This window comes from Mercurialis annua, linkage group LG4, assembly GCF_937616625.2.
Source record: "Mercurialis annua linkage group LG4, ddMerAnnu1.2, whole genome shotgun sequence".
NCBI lineage: Eukaryota > Viridiplantae > Streptophyta > Magnoliopsida > Malpighiales > Euphorbiaceae > Mercurialis > Mercurialis annua.
In genome coordinates, this window is record NC_065573.1 from 35,827,002 (window position 1) to 35,845,014 (window position 18,013).

The 18,013-nt window shown below is 30.3% G+C and overlaps 2 protein-coding genes across 3 annotated transcripts; one reads left to right on the forward strand and one right to left on the reverse strand.

The window, feature by feature from the left end:
• Window positions 1-26: 26 nt before the first annotated feature.
• On the forward strand, window positions 27-8,329 carry LOC126677596 (probable galacturonosyltransferase 15). Of its 2 annotated transcripts, none has more exons than XM_050372286.2 (7): window positions 27-158; window positions 276-559; window positions 702-745; window positions 2,911-3,072; window positions 5,801-6,382; window positions 6,782-7,084; window positions 7,867-8,329. In XM_050372286.2, the coding sequence occupies exons 2-7, from the start codon at window positions 349-351 to the stop codon at window positions 8,149-8,151; spliced, it is 1,587 nt and encodes a 528-aa protein (XP_050228243.1). In that variant the 5' UTR covers window positions 27-158; window positions 276-348; the 3' UTR covers window positions 8,152-8,329. The 2 variants fall into 2 exon arrangements, with proteins under 2 accessions (XP_050228243.1, XP_050228241.1); XM_050372284.2 differs by having other exon boundaries at window positions 28-158; window positions 2,908-3,072.
• A 386-nt stretch (window positions 8,330-8,715) lies between these two features.
• On the reverse strand, window positions 8,716-14,913 carry LOC126677599 (agamous-like MADS-box protein MADS1). The gene is made up of 9 exons (XM_050372289.2): window positions 14,751-14,913; window positions 14,381-14,619; window positions 10,472-10,553; window positions 10,200-10,261; window positions 10,017-10,116; window positions 9,877-9,918; window positions 9,526-9,567; window positions 9,243-9,436; window positions 8,716-9,009 (listed from the first exon to the last, which is right to left on the reverse strand). The coding sequence occupies exons 1-9, from the start codon at window positions 14,880-14,882 to the stop codon at window positions 9,006-9,008; spliced, it is 897 nt and encodes a 298-aa protein (XP_050228246.1). The 5' UTR covers window positions 14,883-14,913; the 3' UTR covers window positions 8,716-9,005.
• Window positions 14,914-18,013: the final 3,100 nt, after the last annotated feature.

Below are 18,013 nucleotides of genomic sequence, written 5' to 3' on the forward strand. Positions count from 1 at the left end.
ATTTCTGTTTCACCCACTCCAACTGTAACAAAATATAGTAATATTCTACTGTCGTCACACCCACACTAATTAACCGTATATATTAGAAAGCGTGATCAACACAATCAAAATTCTCACTCACTCTCACTCGTTCACTTCACAACAAGAACAAATCACAGGTAAAATTCTTTAACTTATGTGTATTTCAATCAGGACTTAATTAATCTCATTATTTTGTTACTAATTTCAATACCCATTTCTTAGTTTTTGATGTACCTGGTAACTATTTGTTGCAGAGATTTGTGATATGGAATTGAAGCTGATGAAGTGCTGCAAATTAGTGAGGGAGAGCTTAAGAGAGGAATCAATATGAAGTTTTACATATCAACTACTGGGATTAAGAGATTGAATATACCAGGAGGCGGAGGAGGGGGAGGAAAAGGATCGGCGGCGAATCGCCGGATATCTGGCCGGACATTGTTGCCGGTTTTGCTGGTTCTTGCTATAGTTTTGCCCTTTCTTTTTGTTAGAATTGCATTTTTAGTACTTGAATCTGCCACGGCTTGCAATTCTTCTTTAGGTAAAATAAATAAATTTGTTTAACCCTTTTTTTCTTTGACTATTAGTCCTTGGTTTTTGAAAATTCATGCTGCTTTCACTATCAAATTTAATTTTTTTTATCAATTTTATAAATTAATTATTTTTTTCTTTGCTTTTTGCAGATTGTATAGGATGGAGGTTTTTGGGCGGGAGTGACACATCTCTGGTAAGTGAAAAAATAATTCAAAAGACAAAAATGCCCTTTTATAATTCTAGATATTGTTTAAATTCTAACCTAAATCAGGTCTATATGAAATTAATGGATCAAGTCAATCAAATGTAAATAAAATTTGAAGTGAGATAAAAATATGTTAAATTTAAAATATGTTGAAAGAAGAGCGTATTTAAACAAAAGTTTAAAAAACATATTTTTTCGTATTTTATGAAAAAAAGCGTAAATATGTAGTTTCTTCTATTTTCAACTGGCAATGTGCTATGGCTTGACACGTGCAGTTATAGTGGCAGCAGAAATGAATAGCTAATTGGCTATTTATGGATGTGGTGATCCAGTTCTGAAGTATTGCATGTGTTTTCTTTAAATGCATTTTCTTTTGTTGCTGTTCTGTTTGTTTGTTTTAATTCTATCTTGTAATTGTTGTGTTTATAGTTAATTGTGTTTTAAATATTCATTTTAATTTTAAAAATGATCATTTCACAATCTTACATTCTATTAAAAATTTGTTTTACTAAACTTTATCCTTATTTATTATTTACACTGTTAATATAGTCGAGTAATGTTAGCTTTTATAAAAATTGATCATATTACCATTTAAAGGGAATTTTTCTTCTAAATAAAGACTAATTATTAGATTTTAAATATGCATGTGTATACATTTTAAATATCACTTAAAAAGGAATAGAGAGTAAATATTATTTTTAATAGTCTTATGGATAGACAGCTGGATTGATCCTTATTTATTATTTAATTCTAATTTTAAATAAAAAATTATTCTTATCCTATGTTTTTTGTTATACTACATAGTCTATATTCTGTACTATTATTAGTCAATTTAGAATAGCCAAATTTCTTTGTCTTTTTAATAAGGTCAAAATTTGTCATGTTGGTCATTTTATCTCTTACATAAATGTCTATTTAAGAACAGTGGTCCAGTGATAATAAATTCTAAAAAACAAATTTGTGAAGTTTAACTTTGTGATAATTTTAAAATTCAACTTTATTGGGTGGATAATCGATCCTTAAATCATCATTTTTAATTTTTTTAATTATGATAAAACTCTCAAGTTCAATCCTGAAACTCTCAAACTGAATACATCACTTTGAGTTACAAGGAGAGTAAGTAGTAAGCCATCAAATTTGTGACCAATAGGAAAATTTTTTCCTAAGGTTGCAATGAATGTCATTTCTGTTAAACTAAATAAAGGTTTGTGGCATTTTGGTATAGCCAATTACTCCCTCTTAAAAATGTAGTAATTTTACATTTATGTCTTATATTTTATTCAATGCATCATATTTTTTTAAAAAAGATTTTTTGAATAAATCAATTGAAAAGAACAAAAATATCAGTGTAGAAATCTTATTATGAAAAATTGTTAACTAAAATAGGACATAAAAAAAAAAAATTCTATGAGACAATGGAGGAAGTATAATATTATTGCAAAGAATGAAAATTTGTTGGTATATATACAGTGTGAGGATAAAACTCATTTTTGGCAGTGTCGGTTTTTCCTAGTTGCTTTCAGATCCACGTGGCCAGTTGTCCAGCAATAATAATAATATTATCAACTTGATGCATACAATAAATTCAATTATTGGTTGAGTGTGGAATCATTTCTTTTTGCCAATACATAACGTTTTAGTGGAATAAGTGAAAAACATGAATTCTTAGTGTGCGTACATATGTAATGTCAGCTTAGTGTCATCAATACGTCAACACGGTCAAATCTAAGTAGTATTTTTTTATTTTTAATCTTTTTAACTATCTCCAACAATAAAATTTTAAAACCAACATTCAATTTAAATCGTAGGCCCAATTCCGCTCACAAATTCTTCCCTTCCCTAATAATAAAAAAAACAATAAAATTTTAAATATAATTTAGATTATATAACTTGTATTAAATTCTTATTGATTAAATATAAAACATTTAAAACAATTATATGTTAAGAATTATTTTCTCCTTTAGAAGTATTATTCTTAATTAAGCTATTGATATGGAACTTATGTGGCTTCTATTGATCTAAGGCTGTACTTATTTTATATTCTTTCTTAATTTAATGGCTAAAAGAAGTTTGATTAGTCATATCATGATTTTTTGTAATGTTGTTATTGTAATGTTGCATGTATGTGTAAACAATGCATGATAAAAAAGAAGCTGAGAGAAGAGCTGACAAGAGCATTGTTGGAAGCAAAAGAAGGTGGGATTAATAATGATGAAAGAATGGATGATTCTACTGAATCATTTAACGAGCTCGTGAAGGAGATGACATCAAAAAGACAAGACATAAAGTCTTTTGCTTTCAGAACTAAGGCCATGGTATGTTTCTATTTGTACACTTTCAAGTTGTATTCTCTTTACTTGGCTGTTTCTTGTGTAATGTCTTTTTGGCTATTATTGGTCACGAGTTCTCTTCTTGGAGTTGGTGAATATATGTTTTTATGCTCAAATAGAATTCAACACTTGAACTCATAAATATCTGGTAATTAATTTTGGTTTAAAATAATAAAAGATTGTTTTCTTGAAGATTTTAATATGAGAAATCCAGCAGATAAAAAAAGAGTTCAATATTGCAATAGAAATAGTATTCCCAATTGTATGCAACACTTTCGGGGTATTAACCAAATTGAGGCAATTAGCAGGCTACTCGAGCTTGAATCGAAAAATAATTAAAATCAACTCAATGTCAATCAAGTTGAGGTCAATCTCGAACGACTCAAGTTAATTTCGACCTGAGTTCGCGTATCCAAGTACTCAATTAGAAAAAATCATGAAAGTTATCGAGTTTAAAATAATTTACTACTTTATCCTTAATGCTTATACATATTTACATTTATACCTTAAATATATATGTGGATAGGCTACACCCTTAATTGAGCTTGTGTCGAGTTTCAATTCTATACTTTTGTGCCGAATCAAGTTCGAGTTTGACAGTGTTTCAACTCGACGTGGATCGATCACACCCTCATACTGTGGTGACATTTATACTTTAATTCAAATATCGTTTGTTTATGTTTCTATGATGCTCTAAATGTTAGCTTTCCTGCATTCACATCCTAGCTATTTTCAAATGATAATCAAATCTCACCAACTTTCGGAATCATATTAGTATGTTATCTAATTCTGGTGGCATTTTACTTTGTGAGAATAATTATGTTCTCAATATGACTACGCAGATACTTCCAAAGTGCTTAACTTTCCCACCAATTTGAGTTTGACTTATAGCCAACCATCTAGATGCTGTAACCATATAGAAAAATTGTACTGATTTGATAATCACTTTTGTTGAAGTACTAATAAATTCTTTGGTTGATAAGAGCATGAAGGTATAGTGCTGGGAAGCACAGGATTGAATGGCTGGTAGTTGTTGTACCATCATTATCCATGCTAAGAAGAGTGAGAGTTCTATATCTGGGCTTCTTTTTCATCATTCGGTATACTCCTAAAGATGCATGCATAGGCATCTTTTAAATGAATTATTACAGTCCTGATATGATGCTCTCATTACTTAAGTTAGGTTCGTGTTGGGACCACTCTTTTTGGGCATCAAAAGTAGTTTGTTTGGTTGTATAATTATGGTCTTTATTGCTTAGCTTCTTGTTTAAAATTATAGTGTAGTTCATTATGGAATAGAATGTGATTCCTAAGGGCTTTTACATAATGTTCTGGGAGAAGATTTAGATAAAGTTGGATATGCCTATTCGATCGATCTTTATAGTTGACATTAGCAATTGATCACTGCAAAACTAAGCTGAAGTTTAGATGATATGCTTACAGCTAATCCTAATTTTTTTTATGTAATCCTCCTTGATGACTATTTGTAAATAAAATAGAATAAATCAAACTCCGAAACGCTATAGTTATAAGTTATAATCTATTCTTATATCAATCAGTGATTAGAACCGGATTGTGCTGGCTGGTTCAGCCGGTTGAATCGAGGACCGGCTAGTTGTATGGTCCAACTAACTTCTAAAAATCGGAAATTCGATTAAACCGGATTGGACTGACCGAATAGGACCGAGCCGACAAGTTTTTAAAATCCGATTGACCGGCCGGTTTCTTGGTATTTGACAATTTTACCTTGGATTTCTTGATGCTGGGACATAAAAATTGCTAAGAGGGAACCGGTTGAACCGGAAAACCGATGGCCATACCGGTTCAGCCACTTGTTCGGTTTGTAGAACAGAGTTATTAATAGCCTTTTACTGTTTACTGTTTTGATGTTTGTGTTTCAACACCGATATCAATAGTCAACATATGTTTTCAGTTTTGACGTTTCCATTTCAACACTGACATCAATAGTAAGCATCCTTCCTCTTACCTTATATTTTACTGCAAGTTTTCTATTCTCTACATAAATGGCTCTTTAACAGATTCATTAGTAAGGTAGTATGCATTACATTTGCTGAATGATATTTCGTAGTGTGCAAATATTTGATCAGATGAAAATCTAAGCGTCTGACAGAACCAGTTAAGAGTGGTTGTGTTGTTGAATCTGCATACATGTTTAGTTCTGTTGGAAATGATACAAGCCTAGGAGTTTCATCTAGCGGTTTAAGTTTTTAGAATGATTGGTTATTTGATATGGTATAAGGTTTTATTACAGAGAGGTCTAGAATTTGATCCTTAACAGCTGCCATTTAGTTTATTTAATATTTGATCACAATGTATGTTTTATTCACATTTCAAGTCTAATGGGTATATGCTTATGGGGTCTGTTAGAGATAATAAAATTGTAATTGAAGTCTCACTTAACCACTTAAACTTTTGGATTGATTGATTATTTGACAAGCTCTACCCGGAATTTACAGTGAAGAAATAACAACATATTGTGCTACTTCGTGTGATTGCTATGTTTAGGATAGTTCTCTTTTTTTTTTATATGAACCATGATCACAATCATTGGCCACATAAGATTAACCAGTGATTAAGAACCTATATTCGATGATTTATGCGCACTATAAGCAGCACATTCACATCATTGTTATGCCATCTCTCATTATTCTCTTAACACCTTAGAACTTGATTTTTTGGTCTAATATTTCAGCTATCAAAAATGGAGCACAAGATGCGGTTAGCTAGACAACGTGAATCAATTTACTGGCATTTAGCATCACATGGCATACCAAAAAGCCTACATTGCCTTTGCCTCAAATTATCTGAAGAGTATGCAGTAAATGCCATTGCTAGATCTCGTTTACCTTCACCTGAATATGTTTCTCGCTTGGCAGACCCTTCCTTTCATCACGTTGTTCTCTTAACTGACAATGTACTTGCTGCCTCTGTTGTTATCTCTTCTACCGTTCAAAACTCAGTTAGCCCTGAAAAATTGGTGTTCCACATAATCACTGATAAAAAAACTTACACTCCCATGCATGCATGGTTTTCTATTAATCCTATCAACTCAGCAGTTGTAGAAATTAAGGGATTGCACCAATATGACTGGTCCAAGGATGTGAATGTTGGAGTTAAAGAGATGTTAGAGATTCATCACCTTATTTGGAGCCATTACTACACTAATATGAAAGAAGAAGTCTTTCAGCATGAAGGAAAGCTGAAAGGAACTTTGCAGGCTTTAAATCCTAGCTCTCTTTCTCTTTTGAATCATCTCCGGATTTATCTTCCTGAGGTATTACTCAAAAACTTTATATGATCATCTTCTATGAAGAATTACTGCCAGAGATACTAGATTTGGCAATAAGTAATTTTAACTGTTAAAAATGCTAAAATTATTACTGTAAAAATACAACAATAAAAAATTATAATATACTGCTACCAATAAAACGTTGTCCTAAGTAACAAAATCTGGATTGCTTCTAAAAGTATAACAATGATAATTATACTGTTGGTTATATCTTAACCAACGGTTATAATCTTAAATTTTGCTGCTTATACTTAACTAATAGTAATATTTTTTGAGATTGCTTGCTACAAAATACCTTTTAGCTTCAAAATTATTGTTACTGGTTATAGTATTTCTTAAAGTAATAATTATAGATCTATCATTTGACTTTTATGTGCTACTCAGCTGTTTCCGGATCTCAACAAGATAGTTTTCTTGGATGATGATGTAGTAGTGCAACGTGATATATCATTTTTGTGGGAATTGGATCTCGACGAGAAAGTTGTTGGTGCTGTCATTGATGGATGGTGTGGGGAAAACTGCTGCCCTGGAAGAAGATACAAAGATTATTTGAATTTTTCTCATCCAATAATCTCATCCAACTTGGACCCTGACCAATGCGCCTGGCTTTACGGCATGAATGTGTTTGATCTCAGCAGTTGGAGAAAAGCCAATATCACTACAAGTTACCGTAAATGGTTGGAACAGGTAACTCGTTTATCTCTTCTTCAAAGCTGCATTAGAATGTGTTTTATTGCATCTCAAATTCTTCTCTGTGCTATGTTGCACGGGAACTTCTCGAGTTTTATATGTTCCGGAATTTCATTTCAGCATTTTTATTTCCGTGCTATATAGATGTAATATAGAAACAATTGCTGTTATTTTCTTTTTCCTGTGAACTTCTCAGAAATAATTTTATTACACTGAGGTATGGAAGCCAAAATTTACAGTGAGTAATACTAAATCTTTCTCCTGATGATACTTTGAGACACAATGTGTATGCATATATGCAATAAAAGCACCAGGAAACACGCACATTAGTTATAGTATACAAAAGATACAATGTTTATTATCTTAGAAGATCTATCTAGTTAAGCTATGACTCTTAAATATACCGCAGCGGAGAAGATTCCATGTCACATAGTGAAAAGTACTACACGTGGTAGCTAGGAGAATTCAAAAAGGGAACAAACACCTGAACGAAATTTGGCTAAGTTCGAAATATAAAAATATTTAGCCAATTTAGGTGTTTCGGTTTGGTTTTTGGAGTCAAAGGAATTCAATTCACTTTTGGTACAAAGTAAATTGAAAGCCAAACCAAATCGACTAGTTCTGTTTAAAATGTGAATTTTTTAACCAAACCAACTGCAATTGCAGACAACTTGAACTGTATTTTTTTTTGATAATCTAACAGCTTCATATACCTTGTGTTATGAACACTTTATTTTCTGTTGCCTTCAAACTTTATTATCTGTTTATGGTTCTTGCAGAGCCTTAGATCAGGACTGGATTTATGGCAACCAGGGGCACTTCCACCGGCCTTACTCGCTTTTAACGGACAAGTGCATCCAATTGACCATTCGTGGCATCTAGCCGGACTTGGTCATCGAACCCCTGATGCTCGCCGAGAGATATTGGAAAATGCTGCCGTTTTACATTTCAGTGGTCCTGCAAAACCCTGGCTTGAGATTGGGTCGGCAGAGGTACAAAGCCTATGGAATAAACATGTAAATTTGTCAAATGAATTTATTAAGAAATGTAGAATTATGGGGTGAAGAGGACGAAGTGCTCTCCCCCGTTCATATGATCGATAAATCAAACGCGAGTGTGATGGGATAGTATGAATCCCAGAGGGAAGAAGGTGCTGCCTTCAGTCTCTGCTCATACTTTGCTCTCCACAATATAGTGATTGTAATTGTAATTGTTGTCCATAATGCAATATAGTTGAAGAAACTAAGTATATTATAGGTCAGGATCTTCAACTTAGAAGAAAGAATGATGATCCGGGTCCATGTGGGAGATAGCGGGGCAGTCGTTACAACATTCGTGCAGGTCGCTACTTATGCGACAAGGAATTTGGTATACATGTATATTAATTTTTAGCCAGTACTTTTTTCTTCAGTTGATGATTACATACATAAATGCTTGCAGATGTATTTGATTTAGCTATCCAACAGTCATGTCCCGCTTTGCATTCTTGATATAATTTACTCATTCTTGATATATTATACTCCTGCTATCCTATTTTAAATTTTTGATGTTAAAATGGTAAATTGAAATAATATAAAGCAATATTTATTTCAAAGATATGGTGATTGTGTATTTCCGTTGATGATCAGTCTGCGTAACACGCCATTATACAGTTACTGATGATGTATATGGAATGACAGACTAAATATTGCAGCAGAACTTGGACACAGTTTGTCATAATATATAATGATCTGCCCAATAAGCCTTAGATGGCCTGGAAATTTACTATGTTCATCATACTATTAATTTTAGGAGTATCATTACAAGACTTGTTTTTTAATATCAAAGTCCAAATTCTGTTCACTAATAACTTTTCGCCTTAGCCCTTTACTTTGGATATGACATTTATTCCGTACCCATGCACCATATCCATCATTTATTAACTGCACACCAACAAATTAAATCACAAACTAAAACAACAAAAGTTGGTTAATATAAAGCAAAATATATGTATCTAGTGAGCACCAAGCTGTTGGTCTAGTTGACAAAAATAAAATAAAAATGATAGAGTTGATAAAGTTTCAAAATCATGATAACAAACGGATTATAGTAGTATTTGCTAGATAAATACATTTTGCTGTAATATATATAATTATGATAAAAGTTAGAATCTTACACTAGTTGAAGAGCGGTGTGGTCAGCTCGAGAGTAGTGATGATTGGGTTCGAGGAGGTTTACAGGGAAGAAGTTCCGATCAAATTGCTGCGACGGAACAGATTCGTACACAGAACCTGTCATCATGTTTGTTTCCTGATCCTGTTGCTGTTGCTGCTCCTGATGTTGCTGTTGTGCTCTCTCATTTTCAGATATCTGCACCAGTCACCAAGTTTTAATTTACTAATACATACATTACCAATTATCCTTTAATGAAGAAATCAACATCATAGCCAGAAATAAACCTTTGCCCGCAAGTACATGTTGTCATTTTGCAGCTCAATCTCCTACCAACACACAAACATCCAAATTATTACCATCATCTATCTATATATGTTGCACGGAAAGTTGTCGAGTCCTAATTTATTCTTATAACAGATTTTCCATTTTTCATTTCAGCATTTCTGTTTTCGTAAAATATACAACTTCATCATTTCATTTACTCAAAAATAATATTTCTTACAAGAATGAGAATTAAAATTATAAAATTTTATAAGCATTTTCAAAAATCCGAACGATAGAATTTGATAAGTTTATGTGCAACATAGCTGAAGAAGCAGTGCACAAATATATAGAGTTGAGAAACAAAAGGTTACCCTTTTCTGCATGTACTCAATTTCAGCAAATAGCATTTCATTCTGCAATATTGAAGCATGTTAATTAGTCTGATGAAACTATAGTTTAAAATATAAAATATATATCTGAGACTTTATTGATTCTTGAACTATGAATGTACCTTCTTGGACCTGATTCTACTGATTCCTTTCTCCAATCTGCCTTCTAAGTTCTTGAGTTCCTTAAATGTCAAAGTGCTAAGTGCCTCACCCAAAATATGCCTAATAATAACATAAATTATTCATGAAACAATGTATTATTCAACTTCAAGAAAAAATATATTAACTGGATTCATAATTGTTACCTGTTTAAATTTTGAATTTCTCGAATTTGCCTGCGGAGTTTGGTGGATTCTTGTTGGTAGAACTGTGCTCATGTTCATATATACATACACCAATAATCAAGCCTCTAATAGACAGTATTTGAACTTTTTTCGTTTAAAATTATAGGCGGTCAATTGTTACTTATTAATTTTTTTTCAGTTTCTTATTTATTTGACAGAACCATTATTTTTTATAAATTAATTTATTATATCTAGATAAATCAACTTTTTGGATGCTATGGTAATGAGATTACCTGAGTATTGACTTCAGAAACAGATTGTGGATTTGTGGAATCAGAACAGGCTTTCTTATACCTTTCAATTGATCCCCTCACACTGCAAAAGATTATGTTTTAGCCTTAATTTTCAGAATCTCACAGTATACAAATTTTTGAGATTAAGCACAACTTTTCTACTGCTATGAAAATATTAATTTTCCAAAGAGCACAATATCTTAAATTTAATTTATGTGAATCCCAGATGCTGCAACCAAACAAATAGTCATGTGTGCACAATTGCACATGCATTATTAAATTATTAATTAAGTTTGTCAAACAAGTTAACAAAAATTGATAAAATCTTGCTTGAATCAGTGTTTATTCTATACTCATTATCAAATCCAACTTAATGAACTTTAATTTAATGCTCACCAGATGGTATTTTAAAAAAATCTGATCGGAAAAACTAATGCTAAATTGAAATATGGGTGTGACATGACAAATGTGAATAAACGTTGTATTATAGTTCCACGTCGGTTTTTTTGATCACATTCATTAAAGTACCAACTAAATGATCATCAAATTAAAAGTTGGTAATCTGAAAAAAATATTATCATTCTTGAGTATCCTCTTTGAAATTAGGTTAAAAATCAGTAACCCTAATGTAAACAAAAACCATTATTCACTTAGGTTTTGCATAAGGGCTTCCAAGTCTATTAAAACATAAGAAATTTATGATGTTTATGCCTTTAGCATTTTTCAATTGGACACTTCTCCAACAAAAGTACAGCAATTATTTCTGTTTGATTATTGATATTCAAACTGTATTAAATCAGAACATTCCAAAAACATGTTACAAACTTGAATTTATCCTTATTAGTAATGATTATCATGTAATGTTCAAAATAATTGTATATTTGGAAAAACTAATAAGGAATTTAACTTATGTTGCTAAAATAGAAATGAAAAGTCTGAAATTTAGACTTAAAAAATTAAAATTAAAACTTAAACATTTAAAATTTAAAATATTTCTTCTAAAAAGGACAAAAAGAATATTTAGTAAAACTGACATTTTCATTCAAAAAAATATATGTTTCTTCTATGATAAATGTAGCTTAGTGGTATTTTTTTCACTTAAATTTAATTACTCCATCTCATTAAAAAGAGAAAAATCACCGAAATAACCAAATGTAGAATAGAATGCAACCCAAAAGAAGCGAACCTTTGTTTATCCAAGTTTCTGGGGTGCAACCTTAAAAAGGAGGAGCTAAGGTGAGTTGTACATTACCTTAATTTTCTCGACCAATTCATTGGTTGTCTCTGCCAAGCTGGCAGAGAATGCAAGTTTTTGATTGGCTCAAATACTAATATATTACACAATGTGTAAAGTAAAGAGAACTGAAATCAAGCCTTCTATTACCCACCTCAGACTGTCTCCAAAATCATGAGTTTATATACCTTTTGTTTTTTGTAATGTATTTCCCGTAATTTACTAATCTAACACTCCCTTCATTTTTATTTAATTTTTCTTTTATATAATTGAGAAACAAAAAAGCGTTTGTGGGAGAAATTAAACTCAACTTTTATAACATTTGAACTATAATTTATTGGTATTTTTATTTAATTGTTGTAAGATAATTTTAATATTAAAACAAATTATTTTATTTTAAATTGTAAATATTAAAATTTAAAATAATTTTATTTGTTTATTCATGATTAAAAGTTTAGCTTGAAAAAAATTAATTATCTATTTAATAGAGCGGTTTAATAAGATGGATAAGTTTAAAACGTTATAAAAAGGAGTGCTAGCTTTACAATTTATTTTATAACAATACTTTTGCATAAAAATAAAATAAATTCTGAAATAAATCAAATATAACTATATTAAATTTTAAATAAATTCTATAAAATGTATTTATTTCAGCCAAATAAATTTACAAACTTTATGAATTTAATTATTCATTCTTTAGTTAGGTTAACCGTTTCAACCACTAGTTCAATAAGTAAAATATAAAAAATCATAATCTTTTATAGTTAATCGGTTCAGTGATTTTTATTTTTGTGATTTTTTTCCGCTTCAAAGAAGGTGAATTAAAATTTATTATTTTAAACAGAACTAAACTAGAGTCTCTAAGTACTAGTTAAAATATATCAAATTTAATATTTAATAGATTAAAAAAAATTAGTAGAAACCCACTCCAAGTCTCTAACTAGTTAAAGAACTAGACATTTTTTATGATTTAACAGATTTTACGACGTCCATTTGTTTACGATTTTTTTGCTTCAAAAAGATCGAAACAAAAATTAAGTTCTAAGAGAAGAACTGAACCTTGGGTGACATTCGAATCGCAGTCGAAGGCGTTTGAATCAGTCAGTCCAATTCAATTTTTAGAATAATATTTCAAACTATAGAATTTTATGCAAGTGTAATTTATAAAGAGAATAATTTATCTAACACTATAGTAGATATTTTTATTATTAAAAGCAGTTTTGTCTTAGTGTATGTCTGTGAACTCTGATAAGTACTGCATGAAATGCAGCAGCAGAAGTATGGTAGCAGATTAGCACCTCATCCCCATGCGCTAAAAAAGGTGAAAATCTCTCATTGGTTCGTACCCTTTTTTGGTTTATAAAATCAACTCATTCTCATTCAACTCTCAAACATTCATAAATACTTATAAAATATTTACTAGTTTTTGTCATCAAAATGACCAAACACTTGAACTCATTTTCATTTCAAATCTTGTTTCCTATATTATCATAAACTTTCCTTTCTAGACCCATCTTTTCAAACTTTGAAAGTGGATCTTAAATCTTTACAAAAAATCTATGGATTTTCTTTAGTTTCTTTATAACAATCTCAAGGAATTTATTTCTAGATGCATGAAAACTCTTTACCCCATATTATCATTTACATGCTCCAAAAATAAAAATAAGAAATAAAATTCTCTAGCTTAAGTTCAGATTCTTGTTGGTTTTAGCTTTCAAACAAAAGGGTATATGCATAAGTTTAAAGTGTTTGGATGCATAGAAAGGAAAATTTTATTTTCTTGAAAAAAGAAAATTGAATGCTAAAAAGATGATGAAAGAAGAAGTGAATCATGACATTACTTTCTTTATCAGAATTGAAGAAACTGCAAAATCATGTCTGACGTGACCAAAGATTCGTGTGGAACACAAATTTGCATCATATAATTTCAAGAAATTATTAACCCTATTTTTGCTTATATTATATGTTCAAGACAAGAAAAAGGATAAAATGGTCATAATCATCCTTACAGATCTATAGTTTAAACCTACTCATTTAAGTTTCTGGTATTAATATCAAATGAAACCCTAATTTTCAAGATTCTTCATGAGGGTAAAATGGTAAAACGTCGTGGATAAAATCATTACACAGTACATGGTTTAAGAAATACCAGTTTTAGTAAGAAACCCTAATTAATTAAGCAGCAGTTTAGAAAAGTCTGATGATTGATGGGAAATTATAGGAGTAGCAGTTAACAAAATCTATACTAAATCTTGATTTCAAAACCCTAGTTTTACTTGTTTTTATCATAAATAAAGCTGATTACCACCAAAACACAACAATTTCAGTTCATATTTCTATAAATTAGCAACAGATCTGTATACCTACCAACTTTAATACGGAAATGAAGCATAAAGAAGAAAGAGAACTAAAAAAATAAAACCCATAAAAACAACAAAAACGAAGAAAAAAATGGAAATAATGATCAAGAACACAAATGATTCAACTTTTCCAATGAAGAACTAATCATTTAAGCACTACAGATCTTTAAAACACTCAATTTATGCACTGGTGGCATGATAACATGTATGAAATTACATGCAAAATAACATAAAAATGTAAAAAGAAAACTAGAATCATGAAATTTTAAGTAAAAACTTGAAAGAAAAACAAAATCACAAGAAAAATAAAAGAACCTGTTGTTAGAATATTCATAGAGACGGCCACGAGTGGAGAAGATAATGAGAGAAACTTCAGCATCACAAAGAACAGACAATTCATAAGCTTTCTTAAGCAAACCATTTCTACGTTTGCAGAAGGTAACTTGACGATTCGTCGTGTTTTCGATTCGCTTGATTTCGATCTTTCCCCTTCCCGTTTTCCTCTGGCCGGAAGGGCCTTCCGATTCTTGATTAGGGAAATCCGTGATTGCTAGCTGAAAAAAGATTTAATGCAACAAACATAAATTTTAACTCTTTGAATTCAAATTTCACACTAGAAAAACAAAAACAAGTAAAATATGGAGTAAATTGAGTTAGGTTTGACACTGATTTTGTGTTCACTAACCTTGGTAAGAAAACAAACAAGGAAAAGAAAAGAAAAGAAAATGTTGGTTGAATTGAGTAGAGATGAAATAGTAGAGTTGCAGAAAATGGAAGTGAGTTGCTGTAATAGATAGCTAGGTATATATGGACACATGAAATTGACTCTTCAACTATAACCCAACTCATATATATGTATACATATATATATATATATATATATATATATATATATATATATATATACACATACATAAATATAAACATAAAGGCATCTACTACTGTTATTTCAAACAATTTGCTCTTATTTGTATATGTATATTTAGGTCTCTAGCTAGAGAGAATAATATTTTAGATAATCTAAGGGTGCTGAAATGTAGGAATATAGAAATAGATTTTTTATATTGCATTTAAAATCAATGTTATTTCTAATGGGAGATTCCAAAACAGTCCGTAGAATCGAGTATAAAATCAAACTCAACTTGATTCTAAAATCTAAAATTGGCTCGAACTCGATGAAAGTTTATTTTATGGATTTTAGCTCGAGTTCAGCAAAATAATTTATAATCAACCTTGACTTGGCTCGGTTATCTATATTAAAAAAATTAATTTTAGTCTGAAATAAGAATATTATTATAAATATATATAATTATAAAAAACAAAAAATGTAAACTAATCAAAGTTATTAGGTTATCAATTTATAGAGCCCGAATTCGATTCAATAGTTAGCTCAAGCAGTTTGTATAACAACTCGATTAATATTGTATCAATTTCAAATAACTCTTGAATTAAGACAAAATAATTTTTGACATTCATCAAATTTTTGACCTAAATGATAAAAGTATTCTTAAAATATTTATGATAATATGATCTATCAATTCTATACTTGTAATCATATCCAACTATCTATTTAAATCCGTCGTGATTCCATAATTCTTCCATAATCTAAAATGAAAAAAATCAAATTTGTAAAATAACTGCTTAAATTAAAAATTAATCATCAATTATAAAAATAAACTTAAAGAATTGAAATATTGAAAGGTTGTTATAAATCACAAATTTAATGTATCATATTGCCACAAATGTTTTTATTTAAAAATATAGATATAAAAAATAATTTTGTTTCGTTTTAATATCCAAACTCTATTAACATATAATGTATTTTTTGATAATTAGGGAGGGGAAAGCGCTTGTAGGGGGATTTGAAACCACGATCTTGACAGTTTGTTATCCAGCGTTTATACTATTTGAGTTACAGCTCGCTAATTATTAATATATAATTTTATATATTTTTTTTTTGAAAGCTATTAACATATACTATAGCCTTATGAAGAAGTAAAAAGGTGGATGAGGAGGGTCTATTAAGCATCCATTTCTTGATGTATGTGGAGATAAAGTAGAGGTGATAATGGAAAAGGGTATAAGAAAGTGACTATGCCAAGTTGCAGCCAATGCTTTAATGTTTGATATATAGAGTGGAAGGAAATCTAAATTCAAAGTAGTTGCTCATGTTTTTTACTATTTGGTATTTTTTGTCTTAGGGTTATTTTTGGCCCTAATCTAATAATCTACCTACATGTATATTTATTTTTCCAATTCTTGGGTTGGGTATAATTGTTTCTGACTTCACCTTCTTGCAATTTAAATGTAAATATTCTTTTTATTTATGAGAGAATATTATTATATTAATCTAATGAATGAGGAAGTGACGCAAGTGAAGAGGACTCCCATGTGATATTCTGTAATATATGGTAAAAATGGAAGAGTTGGTTTCATATATTGTGAGATGCAATTTGTTTGTTTCATGAATTTGAGCAATATTGGTGGGTTCCCATTTCTATGCCCCAACAAGATGCCAATAGAACCACTTCATTTTTGCTGTGCGGTACCACTGGCTAGCCTTTAGCAGTTCAACTAGTATTATAGGAGTTAACTATATATGAACCAGGATGCCCGACCCGGTCTGGTGCTTGTTAACAATAAAAAGATAATCGGAGTCTAACCAGAATTAAATGCGTGTTATACATATATATCAATACTAATGTATAACAAAATTACAACCACCAATAATATTCATATATATATTAATAGTATATAATTCGAAACTTATACATAAATATTCAAGCTAGCTAATTGTGTGCATAGCGAGTCAAATATTTTTAATAGAATTTTATTTCCAACCACGCAACTTAGATGGTTTCATTTTATTCTTTTGATATAAATGCGGAAGGGGAGACACACGATCTATCAGAATAAAAAGTACACTTATATTATTTGAATTATAACTCATTGGTAGAGGGTCGTATGAGCTTCCATATAAAAATTATGCAGATGCCATATTGATAATTCATCAAGCTAAGAGAGAATGGGAAGCGAGGGCGCATGTATTGAAACCTTATCACGACTACTTTATTATGAGCTTATTAACATGATTTGTGAATTGTAAATTTCACATTAATTTGAGATCAATTTTCTGATACTCCCACGTTACTCATTTTTATTATAGTATTACATCAATTTTAGAAGATAAAAATTACGTGAACTTGCCCAAACAAATTATTACTTGTTCAAACAATATTATTTCAAGACACTTATCACAATCTTTTAAACCCTAATTATTATGGACATTTAAACTATATAGAATCTCGTAAGCCAAATAGTCCCAAATTCAAGATACAAATAAGATAAAATTTCACTTTTTTACTTCTAATTCCCTAAAATGTGACTGTGCACACCCTAATATAATCCAGTTGACTCAAAATATTGATAGATTCTAGCTCAATTCATTTTTTAAATTTTAAGCTCGAAACTTGATTCTGGATCGAGTTTTATTTTAAAAGCTCAATTTCGAATTCGCTCGAGTTTAATCTTAAAATCTTAATCTCGAATTCAGTAAAATAATTGAGATTCGAGTTCAACTCAACTAGACTTGCATTATCTATATAAATATTTAAAATTAAATTTTAATATTAAAATAAAGGTATTGTCATAGATATGTATAATTATAAATGGTAAAAATATTGAAGGTCGAATACGCTCGCTAGCTTATCAAGCCGAGTACTTCAATGTTCACACTCCTCGGTATTTAACTCAAGTGGCCCTAGTTAAGCTCGACTCGATATAATTGAGTCAATTTTGAATATATTTTTTATCAATTCTGAGTAATTCATGAGTTGTTCCGATCCGATCACACCCTACCACCACATGCCATATGACAATTGTGTGTTTGACATAGCAACATAGGCTAAATTTTATGTGATATTTCAGTGCAAATACCTTTAAATGTGA